The sequence below is a fragment of the Excalfactoria chinensis genome, chromosome 6 (genome assembly GCF_039878825.1).
Source record: "Excalfactoria chinensis isolate bCotChi1 chromosome 6, bCotChi1.hap2, whole genome shotgun sequence".
Lineage (NCBI taxonomy): Eukaryota > Metazoa > Chordata > Aves > Galliformes > Phasianidae > Excalfactoria > Excalfactoria chinensis.
The window spans coordinates 37,192,055-37,211,502 of NC_092830.1; the positions used below are offsets into that span (position 1 = coordinate 37,192,055).

Here is a 19,448-nt window from a genome sequence, read left to right on the forward strand (position 1 = left end):
CTGCTCACTGCCCTGCAGCACGGGGCTCCCAGTGCACTGCCCTGTGATGGAGCTCTGAGCTGCCCAGTGCAGGACTCAGCACAGCGCCCTCCAGCCCTCCCCTTGTCCTACAGGGGAAGGATGAGCAGTTCCCCACAAAACCCTCCCGTGACCCATGACCGTGTTGAGCTGACAGCCGTGTGTGTTATTTTTGATTAGCAAATTCTGGAATTAGAAGCCATGCTCTATGATGCCCTGCAGCAAGAAGCTGGAGCCAAAATTTCCGAACTTCTTTCAGAAGAGGAGAAAGAGAAACTGAAGAGCGCAGTAGAGCAGTGGAAGCGCCAGGTGATGAGCGAGCTGCGCGAGAGGGATGCCCAAATCCTGCGTGAGCGCATGGAGCTTGTCCAACATGCCCAGCAGGTACGTGCCTGCAGTGGGCAGGCAGCACTCGGGGCAGGGGCACGGTGAGATCCATGCCACCCCTGCAGGGCTGCATTGGGGGGTCCCTGGTGTCGGATCTGGGTTTGGTTTGCCTCAGAGCACCCCTTGAAATGGCATTCTGGCTTTCATGGGTTTGTCACATGTGGAGCGTGATGCTGCACTACTAAAGGACTCATCCACAGCTTAAAACACACATTTGTTTATATACAAGTCACATCCCTGAAAATAACACATCTTCTGGGTACGTCTGTGTGTGGGTGGTTAACATATTTCTCTTGAATTTTAAATTGAACAGAGAATTAAAGAGCTAGAAGAAAGAATTGAAGGCCAAAAAAGACAAATAAAAGAGTTAGAGGAAAAGGTAAGGGAATGCAGATGAGCAGCCGGTACATGATGTGTGTATGTCCATATCTTCATTCCATCTTTGCTAAGAAAATAATCTTATAAAAACTGATGTCGTGCATCAATTACCTTCTCACAGTTCTCTCCCTGTGCCCAAAGCTCCCACCTGAGTCTCACACAGAGGCAGCTCCCGTGTGCCTGGCACCACTTCTCCTCCTATAATTCCGGTTCTAGCCAAACCATAACTTGAATTCTGCCCCAGCATTACCCTCATGTGAAACATCTATTCCTGGAGCAGTTGCCAAGAGGGAATTTGTAGAATCACAGAACTGTAGAACCATAGAATTTTAGAATCATTTGAATCGGGAAGGACCTGTAAGGACCATCTAGTCCTTAGATGTGAACAGGGACACCCACAGCTCTATCAGCGCTCAGACCCCATCCCCCAACCTGGGCTGCCTGCAGGGACCACCCCCACCTCTCTGGGCAGCCCATGCAGTGCCTCAGCACCCTCATTGTGACATGCTTCTTCCTTACACCCAGTCTAAGTCTCCCCTTACCACAGGCTCAGTAGTTGTTGAGCTGCACTCTTGCCCAAAATCAAGCTCCAACCTTAGCAGTGCACACTTCTGAAGTATCAGAAGACCTCAGCTGCTGATCTCCCTGCCCGCCTGCCCCAGGCTGCAGCTGGGCTGTAGCTCTCCATGCCCCAAGGGATGCAGGTGACCGCCTGAGCTGAGCAGAGCCGCCGGCCCTGGGGTCAGTCTGCAGTCAGGATCGCTTCCCAACACAAAGATTTGTTGCACTGTCTGTAACCGTGGCTTATTCTCAGCTAAACACACTGTAAAATCTTACTCTCTTTCTTCTCTTCCATTTTTTCCTTTTCCCTCCCCTTTTCAGTTTTTATTTTTGTTTTTATTTTTCTCTCTAGCTTTCATTCTTTGGTCATAGTCCTTCAGGCCAAATGCAGAAGGTAAGCGTTCGGGTTGCGCTGGGGTCCCCTCCTCTTCCCATGTGGCACAGAGCCCACCCAGCGCTGCACAGGCTGAGTCTGTGTACTCTCCAGTGCTGCCCACACCTCCCCAGAATGGAAGTCCCTGAAGCCTTGAAGTAACATGTGCCCGAGGTGTTGCAGGGATTACCCTTTATCTCATGTACTTAGGAGAAAAAAGGCCAACCCATTTGTGCCTGGAGAGGTGGCACAGTTTGCCACTTGGCCACGAGCAGCATTGGAAGGAATGGTCTCTGTTACTCATGGAAGTCAATGGGATATGACACAAATTCATTTCAATTTGTTGTATAACTCAAGCAGATATATGCAGACATGAACCTGACAGAATTATAATGCATTTATGAATGGATTTACTTCTCTTTGATCCATGTTTTAATATATTTTTCTTGTTTCAGCCTACCGATGAAGCTGGAATTGCTTCTACTGTTACGAACTGGAAGATGGCATTGGTTGCCAAGACAGAAAAAGAGACACTGCAACGTCAAGAAACCCAAATATATCTTGTATTTTGCTGCTGGAGTTGGAGGAGCGAATTTTTATGAGCCTTTCAGCCTGAAGATGAAGCAGGCTGTGTAGGGATTGCTGCACAGGTGGGGGCTGCACCGCCGGAACCTCTGACCGTGCATTTGCAAAGGCTGGAACTAAGCAGACAAAGAAGAAAGCCAAAAAACCCCTCCCTCTATTAACAGTTGTGGGCTTCTCCCAGGGAGCCCTGCCTCAGCTGCTTGGAGTAACTTTCAGTGGAGGTCTTTGCTCTGCTGCTTGAAATAGCTCAGCTTTACCTAAGCAGCAGTATACTAATTCAGATAAACTGAATATATTTTAGTTCCCTGCTAAGCAGGTAGAGAATTGCTTCTCTGTGGAAGTGACTTTGTCCTGTTTTCTATGTCAGTCATTTATATCTGTGATTCATAGCTATTTACAAATCTGGCTTGAAAGGAAATGATAGGGAGCGTTCCAGATGAATAACTCCTGACAAGAGAAATGTGAACTACAAGAGCGCGTTGTGTTCCGAGGCATTTCATCACAGCACGGGCTCTGCCCAATGGTTTGCTGAGTACCCCGCAAGCCCAGCATGAGGGGACAAACACAAAGCTCTGTTTGAAGCCTTCAGGACATGAAGCTGCACTTGGCTGTGAGTTTTCAGTAGGCCATGCTGCGCAGCACGATGACAAAACTGGCGCACTAATGTAGAGTTTGCTATTCCTGAATGATGCTAAAAGGCTCAATGTTGTCCATTAAAAAGTTCAGCTCGAAAAAGAGTGAACCTCATAACACGTCAGCCCTGACCCCAGCGCTGTTGGAGGCACAAATATGCAGAGCGTGCAGCCCGAGGCCAGGCTTAGAGCCAGCAAAGGGAATGTTCTATAGCAACAGGTGGAGGAGGAAGAACCCCAAAGGAGTCCCACCAATACTTTGCCAACTGGAGCCGAGTGTGCAAATCCGGACCTGCTGGGAGCCTCCTGCTGCTCCTGCAGCCCCAGCAGCACAGGCTGTGGGAAGCAGCTCTGCCCAGCCCTGGGAGCACCAGGAGGAACATGAAGTCAAAGAGCTCCGGCAGGTAAGGCAGACAGAGCCCTAAAAGCTGATTTATTATAGGATTACATCTGCTGTGTATCCTCCTTCATAACTGCGTGGCTATCAGTGTGACTCAACCTATTCATGATCATAATGCAGAGAAAAAAATGAGTTAGTCCAAGGCCTTTATGTAAATTACTTATTTATCTGTCTTACTTTAGTCCATAATGCAGGCACTCAATTTCAGTACGAGGACGGGGTTTTGTTCGTTTGTTTGCTTCCAATCAGTGGTCACCCCCAAAAGCAGAGTCTATCAGGGTTCATTGGAACAGCTCAGCCCTGAAGGAGCTGCAGGCTGCTGCGGTGCTCAGCTACACAGCAAGGCTGCGTGTGCGCCGCGTTAGAAACTGCTTATCTTAAGTCGTGCCACCCCAAGCCCCCCTTGCACAGAGCTCAGCCTTCCCGTCCGCCCTCCGCTCCGCCAGGGGGCGCTGCAGCACAGAGAAGGGCTCACTTCCGTGCGGCACTGCGGGCTGCGGGCGGTAGGGGGCAGCAGCGAGCTGCGGGCTCGGTTTGCTTCCAGGGTGGTTAGTTCTTACATAGATAGAAGGGTTTGAGCCGCCCCAAAACGGTGTTTCTTTCCCCAGTGACCTTAGCGGAGTCTAAGACCCCGGAGTTTAAGCCGGGGCTTAAACCTCCCTTCATCCCATCAGCCACGTCCTGTCTGTTCCCATTCATCTTTAAAGGGGCTGTAAAAGGCTTACTTTGCGGGGGGATGGAGACAAGGTTAATGAACTGCGTTATTAGAATACTAATTGGGAAGCCTTTGCTGTGCAGAACGACTCAAAACACCTTTGTTTAGCGTGAGCCAAGTAGGGGAAATGCAAGACTTCAGGAAGCCCCCCCAGGGGGATGAATGGGAGCATATAAAGCAAAAGGCTCCAAGTCTGCTCGTGTTTACTGTGATGGAAATCCTATGTAATTGGTCCCAGTAAAGAGCAGAATGGCTCAATATTAACAAAGGGGTTTCCTGCAGGCTATTAATAACCAGCACACAGGGGAGTGCAGAGTGCCTCACTGCACCGTTTTTCTGCTTTAATATTTCAGGGATTGACGTAGGCTGTAATACACAGGAATACATAGAAATGACAGTGTCAGTCTGCATTTGCAGTGCCTGGTGATGAGGTGAGGTGGGGGTCCTCGAGCAGGAATAACATCACTGCTGCTTGAGCACAGCACGGGTTGGAGGTTTGGTCATGGAGAGATTTCAGTGCATGAAGTAAAATGCTGCAAAATACCGTCCAGTGAATTGCAGCAGAAAACGATGTGAAGCAGACCTGGTGAGGCTTTCCTTGTAAGCGGGACGTCTGCGTTGTGGTAGTAAACTGAGATGCCCTCCCAGAGCAACAGACCTTCACACCGGACTGATTTGTTGCAATAAGTTGCACACAAAGCCAGCACAGACTATGGCATTGTGTCCTTCTCGATCAAACACTGTTACAAAATGCAGCCACTTAAAACGTTAAGCAGCGAACAATGTTTCTGTAATGAAGCAGGACCCCCCAAACAGTTTAATGCGCAGAATTAACCTTGCTGGAAAAGTATTTCTACTGACTTGTGTTGCTGTTAGGGTCAGCTTGCAGCCGGCCATTTCAGTCAGATGAATAGATGTGCTTCTGCTCTCTGAGGGCCTGAGCACGGTGTTCCCATCACCTCTGAATAGCACAGGGGGTGTTTGACTGAGATTAAAGGAGCACAACAGCTCCAGACCCAGAGGTGAACAGGAGCAGAGCTGTGTGCTCATCTGCCTTCTTCCAGGAGAGCTCAGTGAAAGGATGGAAGTAATAAATGGTCAAAGCACGAGGCTGATGTGCAGAGCCCTGTTTTGTGCTGCGGTGTTCAGTACCGAGCACACAATTAATTCCTACTGGTGTCCTCATGTTTGCTGTAAGGAGCAGAGCTGTCCCTGATCTCTCCTTGCCATGACAGCAGTTCCTGCAGGGCCCTCCCCCTCAAACCTCCTGAACTCGGGGTCTGCGCTTTTTGTGGGCAAAGTCTGGTCTGTGAGCACGCATAAATATGGGGTTAAATGCCTTGATTAATATTAACATTGCATCTGCCAGGCCTTTCCTCAGCTGCTGCACTGTGGCTGGTTCCCATCTACAGGGCAGGACGGTGTGCTCTGCTCACCCAAATGCAGCGTCCAGCTCAGAGCTGAGGTTTGGAGCAGTGTCACACAGAGCTTTCTGCTCCAGCTGCCTGTGTCCTGCCATGCTACGTGGGTTAACACTCTGCAACTACAACTGATTTCACGTGAGAATAATGTTTGCAATGCAATGTTTTGTTCACCAAAACCAGCGAGGCAGTAGCTGTAATCGAGATACCCATTCAGCCCTAACTGGGCACAAAACCTGCAGGGCTGGAGCAGGCCGTGGTGTGAGTGGGCACAGAGCGTGCAGGGCAGTGCATGGCAGGAGGCATGGCACTGCATGGGCTGCATGTGCAGCAGTGTGGGTGATGTGTGCCGATGTGTCTGCCCCACTGGGCAATTAGAGCTCCCAGACAAACCTCCGCCGGGAAAAGAACCTGTCCGAGGAGCTCAGACCTGTGATGGCTTTGTTACAAAGATCTGCAGAGGCAGATGTAGGCAAATTTGTTCCGTCGGTGGCTTTTGCTACAGTAGGGCTGTCCCAGTGGCTGGCTTCATTCTTGTAACAAGCAGGAAAAGCCCCGGGGCTGCCACAAATTGACAGGAGAACCATTAAGGGGATGTGAAGGAGCTGGCAGTGCTGTGACAGCCCTGGAGGTGGGGGCTGCACCATTCACCCCTGCCTGACCAGCACAGCCTCCCCAGCCTGCAATAATTTCTCTGATAGGGCGGCTGTGGAACCCCAGCAGCTGCAAATACAGCACCCCTTATATTTTCCTTACTTAGAAATAGATCCATGCAGTTTATGTGCAATTGCAGTTGTAAGCTAATAGCTTTGTCTTCTTAAAAAGCAATCAAACGTCATTAAGCAATTAAACACCACCGCACAGTTGCACGACAGTTACATGCAGGTGTGGTACAGGTTCACCAATGAGCACCATATGCTACCAAAGAAACAAAAGGCTTTGCCAGTGCTGAATGCTCCTGCCGGGAGCCACGCTAACACCAGCTCTGTGTTCCCAGGGCAGTTTGTTTCAGCCCTGTATGGCTGCTCCTGCAGCCCTCCTTCACACAGGTGCATGCGCTGCTGGAGCAGTTACAGCCCGCAGTGTGGGCAGGGTTCCCCAGAACTGCTGCAGTGTTTGGGATCAGCATCGCTGCAGGAGGCGCCTCTCACTGTGCTTCACCCCTGTGTTTGTTTGTCCCGTAGGTACCCGCGCCTCTTCTGCGACCCACATCAGGTTTAGAAAGCTGAGAAGTGACTCCATTGATAACACAGTTCTCAAGCCGTGGTGTTGGTGCAGCAGCCCTCTGTTCCATGCTGGGCAATGAGCAGCACGGGGAGCAAACGGCACAACTGCCACAATGCAAATTGTTCACAAGTTCCCTCTGTGCCAAAGTAACGGGACAAAACGTGAATCAAAGGTTATGGACTTTGATATCAGCTTATAATCATCCAACAGCAGCCGTGTACCCAATCCCAGCTCCACCCCATACGAGCTCCTATACTGGGCTGACCCAGATGAGCCAAACCGTCACTGTCTGGCTTGGGATGTGCTCCGCTGGCACCTGCAGAATGCCTTAACCCTGCTGGGGGGCAGCGTGGGGCAGAGAACTGCCTCCAAACTGAGCTTGTCCCATAACTCAGAGCCCGGCTGTGCTGTGCGGGGTCCAGCTCTTGGTTAGGCTTCCTTACAATGTTTCCTGTAGTAAGAGAGCTGTACAGGACAGGTCCGTGTGTAAATAAGGGATCACGCTTATGTAGATGTTAATATTCATGTGTAAAAAGTGATGTACATAGGAAAGAAAAAACAATGGCTCAAAGAATGTTTTCAAAATAGTTTCTTCTGTCTAAAGGCACAGAAGGGCAGAGACACAGACGTGCTGCTGAGCTCAGCAAAGCCCTTTGTGCTCAGCCTGGGGATGCTTGAGGCTCAGTCCTGGGGGCAGAGGGGCTCTGGGCAGCCCCAGCCCTGCTCCAAGTGGGGCAGAGGGGCACACACTGAATGCATTGCCTGCTCACTGCTGCTCTGCTACGGCAGCCTTATTTCACCTACCGGAGTTCAGAAAGAGCGTGCAGTGTGTTACCTGCAGCACAGGGAGCTTCCGAAGGAATGCCAAAGGAGAAACAGGAGCTCCCAATTCGGGTACTGCAGCACTGGGCAGAGGCACAGCCTGGGCCGGACTGATGCAACCACAGTTGATGAACTAAGAGCCACTCGGATCTCAGCTCACCTGGCTGCAGGAGCACAGCTGTCAGTGAGTGCTGTGCTCCAACAGCACCCGTAGCTTTCAGCGCATCCCGGAGTGCCTTATGCAGCTCCTGAACGGAGCCACCAGCAGCCCTCGGCTCAGGAATCCACGCTGTGAACACGCTCAGCACAGCCTGTGCTGATGCACGATATGTTTGCTAAGAGGGAACACTGAACATTGGTGCGGAGCAGAGGAAATGGTTCCCCCCGGCCGCTGGGCTGTGTGCTCTCCTGTGTAACCTCCAGCAGCCACATCCCGAGTGCAGCAGGTTGGGTCGGTGCTGAGGCAGTGACTGCTGGGCCCAAAGCGGGGCTGCGTCGATCGATTACAGAATTTTACACATATTTTTGTATTGTGATTCATATGATATATATATATATATCAAGAGACTTTCTATTCATTTGTAAAATACATAAATTATTGTAAACTTTTAATAAAAAGAGCTGTTTTAAACCTTGAAAAGGGTGAATTTTCTCCGGTCTGCAGGTGGGAGCCTCGCGTTACGAGCCCTAATTTTAAGCAGCTGAAGTTCCACCTGAGCCGTCGGTGCTACCCGGAACAAACCGCTACCCGGAACAAACCCCCACCCGCAGCGCAGCCCCTCCTGCCGGGCTCAGCGCCGAACTCTGCCGTTGTCCAACCGCGGACCCCACGGGAGCCCCGGGCGGAGTCCCCAGCAGCGCACGGTTCCGTGCCCACCCGCAGCAGCCCGGGGCACGGCGGGGCGCTGCCATCGCTACGGAGTGCCGCCCGCGGCGGGGGGCGGCGCGGAGAAGAGCCGGTCGCGGTGGGGGCCACTCCCAGAGGACGGGGCGCGGCCGTCGTCGGTGGGCGCTGAGCGGCTGCGGGCGCTCCTCCCGCGCGGTGCCGCCCGGTGCCCGCAATGGCGGAGCGGAGCGCCGAGCCGCTGCCCGCCTGCTTCGCGGGTCTGGGAGCGGGCAGCCCTCGGCCGCGGCAGAAGCGCGGCGGGATGTTCTGCAGCGTGGAGGACGCCTTCGACAACAAGACGTTGGATTTCCCCTCGCTCGGCGGCCGGTCCCGTGGCTCCGCGACCCCGTCCGACGGCAGCAGCAGCCCCGTACCGCCGCCGCCGCGCTCTGCGGGGGCCGCCGCAGCGGGAGGGACGCCCGACGGCCGCCGGCAGGTGCGTGCGTGGGGCCGGCTGGGCCCGTCGCTCCGTCCCGTCCCGTCGGGGGAGCCCCGCGCGGGTGCCGGGATCGGCCAGCACGGCGCCATCGGGGCACTGCGGGGACCGGGAGCCGCTCGCGCCGGTTCTACCGGAGCTCCGTCCTACGGCCCTGGAGCAGCTTCCGACGGCAACGGTGGGCGCGTGGTCCCGGCGGGTGGGGGGAGCCGGCGGCGGGGGGCGCGCAGGCGCGGGGCCGCGCACGGCCGGGCACGGCGCAGACACACGGAGCAGCGGAAGATGTCGAACCCGGGCAAGAAGAGCGGCCCCCGCGGCACGGTGAGGGGCTCCGGGGGGGTGTAGGGGGCGGCCTCGTGCTGTCCCGCAGCGGGAGAGGAAGAGCCGGCCTTGGCCGCGCGTCCCTGCTGGGAGCTTTTGGTTTCTCCGTGAGCGCGCTCCGCCGCGCTGGGGCTGTTCGGCCCCGAACCGCCACCCCCGGCCTCGCATCGCGGCTTCGGGCTCGGGGTCCTTCGATGGCGGCGGCCTCGCGTGACCCGCTGTGACCCGGCGCTCCGGCTCTGCGCCTTTGTCTGCCCGGCCGCCCCGCCGCGACCCGCACACAAAGCCGCGCTCCGCGCACAAAGAGGCGGCGGCTCCGCTCCCCGCAGCGCCTCGAGCCCCGCAATATCCCGCGCCCGGAGCATCGCGGGGGGGTTCGGCGGAGATCCTCCGCCTGTTGTCGCCGCTCTGTTTGGGAGCGCTCCGCCAACCGGCGCCGCCGCTGCGGTAGGAGGGGATTCCCTGCTCCTATTGCCGGGGCTTCCGAGCAGGAGTGACGGGAATCTCCGGGCAGCGACGCTGCCTTGTTCGTTTGTTTGTTTTCCCCTTTTCCTGTCTTTCTCCGCCGGCTCCCGGCTGAGTTCCCCGCGCACATCGCGCTGCAGAGCGGAGCGCAGCCGGCATCCCGGCCGGGGGCGGGGATTTGCGCCGTGCCCGTGGGGCAGCCGGCACAGAGTCTCGTCGTGATTGATGTTATGGGACAGCGCGAACAATAGCGATGCAATAAGGGGTTTTTCGAAAGGCGGTGCAGTTGTCTGGGGGTCCTTCTCGTGCCGCGGGGGTCCCTTTCCCCGCACCCTGACGTGTTTGCTCGCTGTCCCGCAGCTGCACGCAACGCCGGGACGGTCGGCAGCCCTGCTTGCGTCCCTCGCCGTGTTTGTGCCCCCAGCACAAACCGCCCATTGCGGCCTCGGTGATATCGGTTCGTATAGCGGAGGCTCGGAGAGGAGCCCTCTAATTGTGCTGCAGCTCTGCCGCTTTCTAATGTTTCTGGTTAAAGATCTCATCAATCCGACAGCCTTGCGCAGCCTTACTTTGAAAGGAGGAAAGGCCTCGAGGCGTTACCACCTCCACCGAGACTGGGAAAGCTAATGATGTCAATAAATGAGCAGGTCAATGGGATGCAGTTAGAGATGCTTGCAGCCCCACACCTCACCGGGAACAGCATCCATCCATGGGAAGAAATCCTACGTTTGTGTTTTGTTTTCCACTTAGAGCGAGCAGCTTCTGATCAAGGGTGGGAAGGTTGTCAACGATGACCAGTCTTTTTATGCCGACGTGTATGTGGAGGATGGTTTGATAAAGTAAGTGAAATTCGGTGATGTCGCTGCCAGGCGGATCTCAGTGCTGTTTAATTTGCACCAAGATCCTTCCTGCTGGGCTGTGAGTTCACCTGAATGCTGTGTTCACCTGAATGCTGTGTTCAGACAGATTGGAGAGAACCTGGCTGTTCCCGACGGGGTGAGGACGGTGGATGCCTACGGGCAGCTGGTGGTGCCGGGCGGCATCGATGTGCACACGCGGCTGCAGATGGCTGTGATGGGGATGGCCTCTGCTGATGACTTCTACCAGGGGACGAGGGCAGCCCTGGCGGGAGGAACCACGATGATAAGTAAGATGAGCAGCGCTGAGCTGGGCACCGTGCCGGGCCTTTGTCACAGCAGAGCTTCGTTCTCCTCGTGGCAGAGAAATGTTCATTCTTCCGTAGTAACCAAAGCATTAAGAAGTGAAGTAGAATGCATGATGTGCTTTTCAGTAACCTCCTTTTGTAATACGTGTATACTGAACATGTAACCCAGACATATACGCCCCTTGTAACCCAGATGGTTCTATGATTCTGTGCATGTGAATTACTATTGGAGGGTCTCTTTGGGGCAGTGGCTGTGGTGACCCCAGGAGCTCCTCCAGCCACACACAGCTGTCCCCAGGCAGCACCCCAGCGCTGTGTGGTGTCTTTCAGTGGACCATGTGCTGCCCGAGGCTGGGACGAGCCTGCTGGCTGCCTACGAGCAGTGGCGGCAGCGTGCTGACAGCAGGGCCTGCTGCGACTACGCGCTGCACATCGACATCCCCCGCTGGCACGAGGGCCTGCAGGAGGAGCTGGAGGCGCTGGTGAAGGACAAGGGTAAGGGGCTGAGTTCTGACTTACAGAAACTACTTAAAAGCACTCGAGGTTGGGCTCAGGAATGAGATGAAGCGTTGGGCTTTTCCCGGAGGTGTCCTTTGTGTTCTAATTCCTGCACACTCTGAGCATCCCTTGGATGCAGCCCAGGGCGGTGCTGGCCAGGAGTCAGGAATTTGTGCCTTTCATTAATTCTTAATGCCGGGTTTGAAACTGCATTTTGTTTTCAGATATGCTAATGCAAAGCTAAATGACTCCAGTGTAATTTGCAGCCTTGCAAGCAAGGCCTTAATTGGTCATTTAACATAAAAATTTGCAGTGGGTCTCCTATTAAAATGCTGAGCAGCTGAAGTAATGGACCATTCAGAGCTTAAAGCAGGTATTTTTCATATGAACCTCCTGATGAATTACAGTTTGTTTGTGGTTTGATCATAGTTTGGAATTAGCTGTTGCCTTTGTTCATGTAAAACACCCTGGCAGTTCTCAGGCTTTGACTCTGTGCTCCATAAATCATGTCCTACGTTCAGTAGGAACAATAGGGATGGTGTGCAGTGCTGTGTGCACTGAGGAACAGTGCTTAGAAATAAGAGAGGGCCGTGTTGGTTTGCTCTCAGCTGAGCCCACACGGAGCTCAGCCGTGCCCAGGCTCTGAGCTTTGGCAATCACTGCACTTCTTGTTTTCTCTTCCCAAGGTGTGAACTCCTTCCTGGTCTTTATGGCCTACAAGGACAGACTTCAGTGCACCGATGCCCAGGTAATGCAGATGGCTGCTGTGCAGTGGAAGCAGTGACCCACAGTGAGCAGAATCTATTGTTTGATATCGGGCACCTGCTCTCTCTTGGCAGATGTATGAAATATTCTGCATTATTCGAGACCTGGGGGCCATAGCCCAAGTGCATGCTGAGAATGGGGACATCATTGAGGAGGTACCGTGCTTATGTTCATTTAAATTGCAGGCTGGTTGGAGTGATTTGGTGTGAGACTAAACGCTGACTTAGCAGATGGGCCGTAGTGTCGGATAGGAGGTGCCAGCATGCTTTTAGTGCTCATTTGATGCCTCAAAATCAATAGGAGTATTTCCAAGTGAGGCAGAGGAGCAGCCTGCTCTGGGCACTATTGCTTTGTGAAGGAGATCAGTGGGCGTTTTGCAGTGCGTGCTGTCTGCTGGCATCACCTGGGTCACTTAGTGTAACACTTCTGACACAGACCTCACTGCATGGGCTGACCTTGTTGCAGCAGAGCAGTCTCTGGTCGCTTGCTGCACATTAACTGAGATGTGAAGAGGTTGGGGGCTGTGGCTGTGGATCTCCCTCCATCCCACCCCTTCTCCCACCCACACACACCTGGTGGTGGGATTTGGCCTCCAGGACAATCTGATTACCAAAGCTTTGGAGGGATGGGGCTGATAGGAAATCCTGTTGTGGCAGAAACGTGCAGGGGGACCTGGGGCTCTTGGTGAAATCAGCAGCATCCTCCCAGTTCCACACACTCACCTGGATTTCATCACAGAAATCTGCTCAGTAGTTCCCAACAAGAACTGAGGGGCTCCTGAAGGCTGCCTGCCTGCCCTCAGTGGCATTTATCCCTCTGTTTGTCTTACACAGAACTCCTGCGTAGCCTCGATTACTTGAGAAGGCTGAAGAGTTCTGTGTTTGTTCAGTGATCTGCATTACAGCCACTAATATCCTTTGTCCCCTTAGGAGCAGAAGAGGCTGCTGGACATCGGGATCACTGGGCCGGAGGGACACGTCCTGAGCCGCCCCGAGGAGGTAATGCTGCCCACATTCCCAAAGAGCTGCAGCTCGTGGTTCCTCAGGGCTGTGAGGAGATGCTCTCTGCCTCTGCTTTTGTGTCTGCAGGTTGAAGCAGAGGCGGTGTACCGTGCGATTACAATAGCAAAACAAGCCAACTGCCCCCTGTATGTCACCAAAATAATGAGCAAAAGCGCGGCCGATGTGGTAGCTCAAGCAAAGAGAAAAGGTAAAGCTCTGTCATGTCTGCAAGCTAAGTGAGCCCATTCACATACATCCAGGAATGCTACTCCAGCTGCAGCAGGGCCTAAGAGTTCATTAGTGCCCCAGTTCTCTCTCTAGGGTGCTAACTCTCGGTGCTGGCTGTTCCCCACCGTGTGCCAGAGCTCACTGCTCTGAGCTGTGCTCAGAACTTGTGATGTACTTGAAACTCTGACACCTGAATCCCAGTAGATGCAGCTGAAAAAAAGAACGAAAAACAACTCCTAATCATTTATCACGAACTAAATGCAAAGCGGAACTGGAACAAGCTCTAAATTCAAACCTGGGAGTGGTGGGGAGAGCCAGCTGAGCTCCTGCAGGGAGTCAGCTACAGAGTGGTGTGCTGAGGAAGCAGCAGTGAGTGGCCATGTCTGCTCCCTCCAGAGGGACACCAGCCGGGTACAGATAATAGAATCACAGAACCACTAACGCTGGAAAAGCCCTCTGAGCTCCCACCTACCCCACCGTGCTCATGTGGCTCTGAACACCTCCAGGGTTGAGGATCTCCCACCCCCGGGCAGCTGTGCTGGTGCCGGGCTGCTCTTTTTCTCAGTGCTCAACCTGAGGCTGCCCTGCAGAGCAAATTGCAGTTAGAAATGCATGTTTTTTTCTGAGGATGAATGGATGTTCTGGCAGTGCTCTGCAGCCAGCAGAGGTAATTGGAGGTTTTAGTCTGAGTTTAAAAAGCTGTTTTGCTGAGAACACAAGAGAGAAATGAAAGTGAGTGCCCTGTGAATGGAGGCCGAGGGCTCACAGCATGGCTCTGCAGGCACTGTGGTGTACGGTGAGCCCATCACTGCCAGCCTGGGTGCCGACGGCTCGCACTACTGGAGCAAGAACTGGGCCAAGGCTGCAGCCTTTGTCACCTCTCCCCCGCTCAGCCCCGACCCCACCACGCCGGAGCGCCTCTCCTCCCTGCTGTCCTGGTGAGTGCAGCCCGGGGCTCACAGCCGGTGTGGGTATGTGGGCAGTGCTGGGGGTGTCATAAGGCCGGGGGGTGGGCTCTGCAGCCACAGCACAGCCTGGGCAACCACTGAGCTCCACACTGAGCTCCCCGTTTGGTGTTGATGTCAGATGAAGGGTTTTATCAGGAGCAGCACTGGGTGTTCGTGGGGTTTGAAATCTGAAGTGCCTGGGGATGGTGCACGGGGAGCTGCTGTGGTCAGTTGTTATCCCCATGTCAGCACGAGCATCTGTGTCCACAGGCATGGGGATGGGTAAATAGAAATACATCTGTGTGTGCAGCTGTGACCTCTGGGGCTGGCTGCAGCCACGTGCAGTGCATGTCCATACAGCACTGCGTAACCTGCAGTACATTCTGGGACTGAGATGTGCCTGTTGTATTGGACCGTATCCTTGCTTTAAAAGGTACTTTGGAAGTGCATCAGAATGGTTTTTCTTAGAACCATCTTCGTATTAAAAGGGTTTGAGGTTCAAAAGGAAGGTACAGAGATGAAGATATTGAATAAATAGAAATAACAGCCAGCTTAGGAGAGAATAGCAAGAGTGCTCATGAGGCTACGGCTGCTGCTACTGGGAGATTCCAGTGCTTAGTCTCTATGAGTGAATAGAGTGCAGTACCTCTGTGCACCTCTTTGCTTGGCTTCTGGTGGCACTCGGGTCCAAGTTGCCTGCCTGCCAGCCTGCATTGATGAGATCAGCATTTATCATACAGTCACAGGACAGTTCAGGGTGGGGAAGATCTCCAAGTCCACCCCCAGCCTGCCCTCCACACGCACAGTGCCCACATCCCTCAATCAGAGCTCAGGGCCCAGGGGTTGTTGTGTCACACGCAGCTCATGGCAGCTCTGCAGGAAGGGCAGGTTTGCTGAGCAGCCCATTCAGAGCTGCTGTGTCTGCAGCATCCTCTGATCGTGTCTCTCTGTGGGTGCAGCGGGGACCTGCAGGTGGCTGGCAGCGCTCACTGCACATTCACCACCGCTCAGAAGGCCGTAGGGAAGGACAACTTCACCCTCATCCCTGAGGGGACGAATGGCATCGAGGAGCGGATGGCCATAATCTGGGAGAAGTGTGTGGTAGGTGCAGAAATACATAACCTGATTCCTTCCCAGCTCTGAATGCGAGTGGATGTGAGCGGTGCTCAAATCAGACGATGTCAGACTGCTCATTAATTCAAACGAGCCCTGCGGTGTGACACTGTCTAGACAGCTCCTTCAGAAGAGCTCGGCAATGGAGGAAATGTGACACTGAGTGCCTTCAAAGCCTCTTCAAAGGCTGCAGTGGGGGAACAGCCCCGTGCTGTTGCTGTAAGAGCTGAGATGGTGCTCACAGGGGGGTGGGGATGGAGCACTGCCGCGGTGCCTCTGCCTGCAACCACTGCGGCCCTGCACAGTGCTCAGCCCTGGGCTGCTGCCCCCAGGAGCATCCCTGGGTCACACCACGTGGCACAGAGCTCTGTGGGGAACTGTGCTACAGTCTGACGGAGCCTTTGCTCCCGAGAGAAATGCCATTTGTCATGAGATAATTCAAGAGAATTAAGATATAGAATTAACATCTTAGCCATCCCTGGTGGATGTGAGACACCTGTATGGGGAACTTGAGCTGGCAGAGGAAGCCCTTTTCCGAGACCTTATCTTTCCCAGTGCAGAAAACAAGCCCTGTAGTGCACTCTTAGCTCCCGGGGACGATTTGGTTGTGGTGGGACTGCTGTGCTGCCCTGCATTGAACAGCCCTTCCCTCTTCCTGCTGCTCAGGTCTCAGGGAAGATGGACGAGAACGACTTTGTGGCGGTGACCAGCACAAATGCTGCCAAACTCTTTAACTGCTACCCCAGGAAGGGGCGAATCGCGGTGGGCTCTGATGCAGATTTGGTGGTGTGGAACCCCAAGGCTACGAAAATCATCTCGGCAAAAACCCACAATTTGGTAAGAAACATTTTTATTTTCCCGAGCTGATTTTACAGCAGGAAGGGAGCAGCAAAGCAGCTGGGTTTCATCAGATCAAAGAGATGAGGGCATCCACCTTGTGAATGGAGGAGCAGGTGGAAGACTTTGCATTTCCTTTGTGAAGTGCAAAACATGTCCTTTGCTGCACTGCTGGACAGTGGGAGGGTGGGGATGGGCTGAGCAGCAGTGACTGAGCTGCCATGCATTGCTGCTGGGATGCAGGGCTTACATGGGTTGCTCTCACTGCAGAGCAGGGCAACTAAGTGCTGGCCTCTATCTGAGCATTAAACAGCCTGGTTTGTTTCTTCCAGAACGTGGAGTACAACATATTTGAGGGCACGGAGTGTCACGGGGCTCCTGCTGTGGTCATCAGTCAGGGGAAAGTTGTTCTTGAGGACGGGAACCTGTTTGTCAGCGAGGGCTCGGGTCGCTTCATTCCCAGAAAGACGTTCCCTGATTTTGTTTATAAAAGAATAAAGGCCAGGAACAGGGTAAGGACGGCTTCATCTGCAACAATCAGCACCCCTGCGCTACGGCACTGTGCTCACTGCTCTGCTCCAAGTGCTCCGGTGGCCCCCCACACCTCCATGCTGTCTGTACATGCAGGAAGCTGTGCACAGCCGGCAGTCAGGCTGTGTTTGTGTCAGTGCTGAAAGGAGATGCCCTGTGCCACTGCCTTGGCACAAAGGACAGACGGAGCTGGCTAAATATAAACACTCACGTCCTGAAGGTCCTTGATCTCCCAGCTAGATGATAATTGAGTGTCAGACCCGTTTGTTAAGTTAATTCACTTGGGCAGCCTCACTGGGTGCTTTGCAAACAACCAGACAGCTGACCTGTGTCTCCTGGTCTGTGGTTCAACCAGAGCTTCAGGAAAAAGCCTGGGCTGGAAGGAGCACAGTGGGATGTTGATCAGAGACCTGTCTGTGTGACAGAGTGGCCATGATGGTGGTGATGTGCCAGCAATATTGTTGTGGAAAATGCTGTATGCTTGTGGAGAACCCAGCAGGCCCTGGGCATTTAATGAAACCCTACACTTCTCATCTGCAAACCACATGTGTGTGCTGACCCTTTGGTCATGCTGTCAGTCATCAATCTGCTTTGCTGCAGAGACCATGCAGCCATAAGCAGAACTGTGATGAATACTGGTGATAAACATGCCCAAGAACACAAGGGCTGGCAGGTTTTCACTGCACTGCTCTGGTTGAGGGGTGCCTGTGGGATGCTACCCCAGGCTGTGGCAGCCCTGTGCTGCCCATTGCCCTACCAGCAGCCTGGAGCCCTAGGCTGTGCTGTGGGGCTGGGGGCAGCATCTGCTGCAAGTAAAGGGAGGGGGGCCAGGATGGGATGGTTCCTCATGGGGAGTAGGAGGGAACCACAGTGCCCAGGCTCATATGTCACACCCCACATCCATCCCACAGCTGGCAGAGGTGCACGGTGTCCCGCGGGGGCTGTATGATGGCCCCGTCCATGATGTCGTCCTCAGCACCAAAGCTGTGCCCACCATTGCGGCCTCCAGGATCGCAGCCTGTGCCGGCAAAGTGCCCGCCGTGCCCGTGCGCAACCTGCACCAGTCGGGGTTCAGCCTGTCAGGTAGGTGTGGGTGGGGGCTGTGAGTGGGGCAGGGCTCAACATGGATGTGTTTCTTTGTGTGGCTTCAGGGCTGTCACACAGCTCTGTTCCCAGGAAGGAGCATTAATGCTGCCTCTGCCACCCTGTGCAGCTTCCTCACATCCACCCCATCTTCCCTCTTTTTCTATAAAGACATTCCCCCTTCTCTTGCTATCAGTCCCATGCCTCTTCTAGAAGCCCCCTTTAAATACCAGAAGGCCATACAGTCATTTATGCTGTACTACGCTAGCACAGCATCCAAATGGATTTACAGGGAGACGTGGGCTATTGCCCAGTAGGCCTTATGGTCGCACACTGATGCTCTGCTCTGCTCTCCCCAGGCTCGCAGGCTGATGACCACGTTGCCCGGCGCACAGCCCAGAAGATCATGGCCCCTCCGGGCGGGCGCTCCAACATCACCTCCCTGTCCTGATGCTGCTCCCATGGTGCTGGTGTGAAGGGCACGGCTGGTTCCCTCCAGCTCAGGGTGGGAGTGAGGTGGGCCCGGGGCACCTGATGAACCTTCATCTCTTAGGTAGAAAGTAGACGAAGCCCACGCAGAGGTAGCTCACCCGCCTGTATGTCCCCCAGTCCCTAGAGCTCCTGGCCTGTATCTCTTTCCTGGACCCTCAGAGCCCTTAGCGTATGCATGCCCACTCCTAGAGGTACATTTCAACGTGTGTTCAGCAGTGCTGCTCGCTGCCCTGTGCCCAGGAAGACCACAGCAGTTTGGCTGGTGCTCATTCTGTCCTAATGCCCGCCCTTCTCTAAGGACCGCTCACTGATGCACAGTGCCATAGGCATGGTGTGCTGGCAGCTGTCCCCGTGGGCTGTAGTTGTGCTGTGGGCTGTGCACAGGGGCTGCACGCCGGGCTGCTCTGGGCACACTTAAGAAGTGTTTTTGATACAGTTTTTCAAGTACAAGCATAAGTGAAATCCTACAGCCATCAAAAGGCCCAGCTGAAGGCTGCTGGCATTAGGCAGGCTCTTCTATGAAATCCATGCCAGGCAGTTTGTTACATGTAAAGGTGTGTACAGAAAAGGTGAATCTCTGTGCCTCAGATCTATGCATGTCCCTCTGCCCAACGGCTCGCAGTTGGTTTTCTGTTCCTTGCACTGAATAAACTTGTTGGAAATCCTGGATGCAGCCGACCTGCCTCACTTTGTGCTCCTGCCCCGGCTTGCCATGTGCACTGCTGTGGAGAACAGCTGCCGTGCAGCTCTGCACTGTGTCCTGTGGCTGTGCAGCTGCTGTGTGCAAGGTGGGCTGCAGCTGTGGGCCTGAGCCTCAACACTTGGACCAGAAAGCAGATTGGGGGGGGGAAAGGGGGCGTGCTTACCTGCTCTGACCTACATCTCTGCCCAGTGCTGTTACCTGTATGAATGTCTGGATCAAGCATATATAAACACATACACTCAGATACATTTAAACAAATGACTTAATTTTGTTTAATATTGCTTTTTTTTTTTTCCCCTTTTTTTTTTTTTTTTTTTTTTTTTTTTTTTTTTTTTTTTTTTTTGCCTGCAAATGCAACAAGGCTACCCAACAGCCATTTCCTTTCTTTGCAAGCGGTGTTTTGCTTATGATTAAATAAAAGCATTTTTGAAAGCTGCAGAAGCCATTCATAGGGAAAA

General features: G+C 53.9%; 2 protein-coding genes across 43 annotated transcripts in view; both read left to right on the top strand.

The window, feature by feature from the left end:
* Positions 1-8,155, top strand: part of JAKMIP3 (Janus kinase and microtubule interacting protein 3) — a 50,076-nt gene extending 41,921 nt beyond the window's left edge. For 19 of the 41 annotated variants that reach the window (XM_072340506.1, XM_072340508.1, XM_072340512.1 and 16 more), the window contains 5 exons: positions 199-402; positions 719-784; positions 1,666-1,738; positions 2,173-3,338; positions 6,655-8,155. In XM_072340506.1, the coding sequence (XP_072196607.1) occupies positions 199-402; positions 719-784; positions 1,666-1,716 (321 nt within the window). In that variant the 3' untranslated portion in view covers positions 1,717-1,738; positions 2,173-3,338; positions 6,655-8,155. The remainder of the gene's footprint in view (positions 1-198; positions 403-718; positions 785-1,665; positions 1,739-2,172; positions 3,339-6,654) is intronic. The other 22 variants (XM_072340495.1, XM_072340498.1, XM_072340500.1 and 19 more) reach the window with 3 other exon arrangements.
* A 314-nt stretch (positions 8,156-8,469) lies between these two features.
* Positions 8,470-18,955, top strand: DPYSL4 (dihydropyrimidinase like 4). 2 transcript variants are annotated; one of them, XM_072340540.1, is made up of 14 exons: positions 8,470-8,841; positions 10,378-10,466; positions 10,590-10,774; positions 11,123-11,287; positions 11,977-12,038; positions 12,130-12,210; positions 12,985-13,053; positions 13,144-13,264; positions 14,066-14,222; positions 15,191-15,332; positions 16,011-16,181; positions 16,514-16,693; positions 17,624-17,795; positions 18,155-18,955. In XM_072340540.1, the coding sequence occupies exons 1-14, from the start codon at positions 8,581-8,583 to the stop codon at positions 18,244-18,246; spliced, it is 1,947 nt and encodes a 648-aa protein (XP_072196641.1). In that variant the 5' UTR covers positions 8,470-8,580; the 3' UTR covers positions 18,247-18,955. The 2 variants fall into 2 exon arrangements, with proteins under 2 accessions (XP_072196641.1, XP_072196642.1); XM_072340541.1 differs by lacking the exon at positions 8,470-8,841 and adding an exon at positions 9,057-9,162.
* The last annotated feature ends 493 nt before the right edge of the window (positions 18,956-19,448 follow it).

Coding starts and splice junctions, on each gene's coding strand:
- DPYSL4 (XM_072340540.1), top strand. CDS start 8,581: ATGGCGGAGCGGAGCGCCGAGCCGCTGCCCGCCTGCTTCGCGGGTCTG. Junction 15,333..16,010: donor TAATCTGGGAGAAGTGTGTG/GTAGGTGCAGAA, acceptor CCTGCTGCTCAG/GTCTCAGGGAAGATGGACGA. Junction 16,694..17,623: donor GAATAAAGGCCAGGAACAGG/GTAAGGACGGCT, acceptor TCCATCCCACAG/CTGGCAGAGGTGCACGGTGT.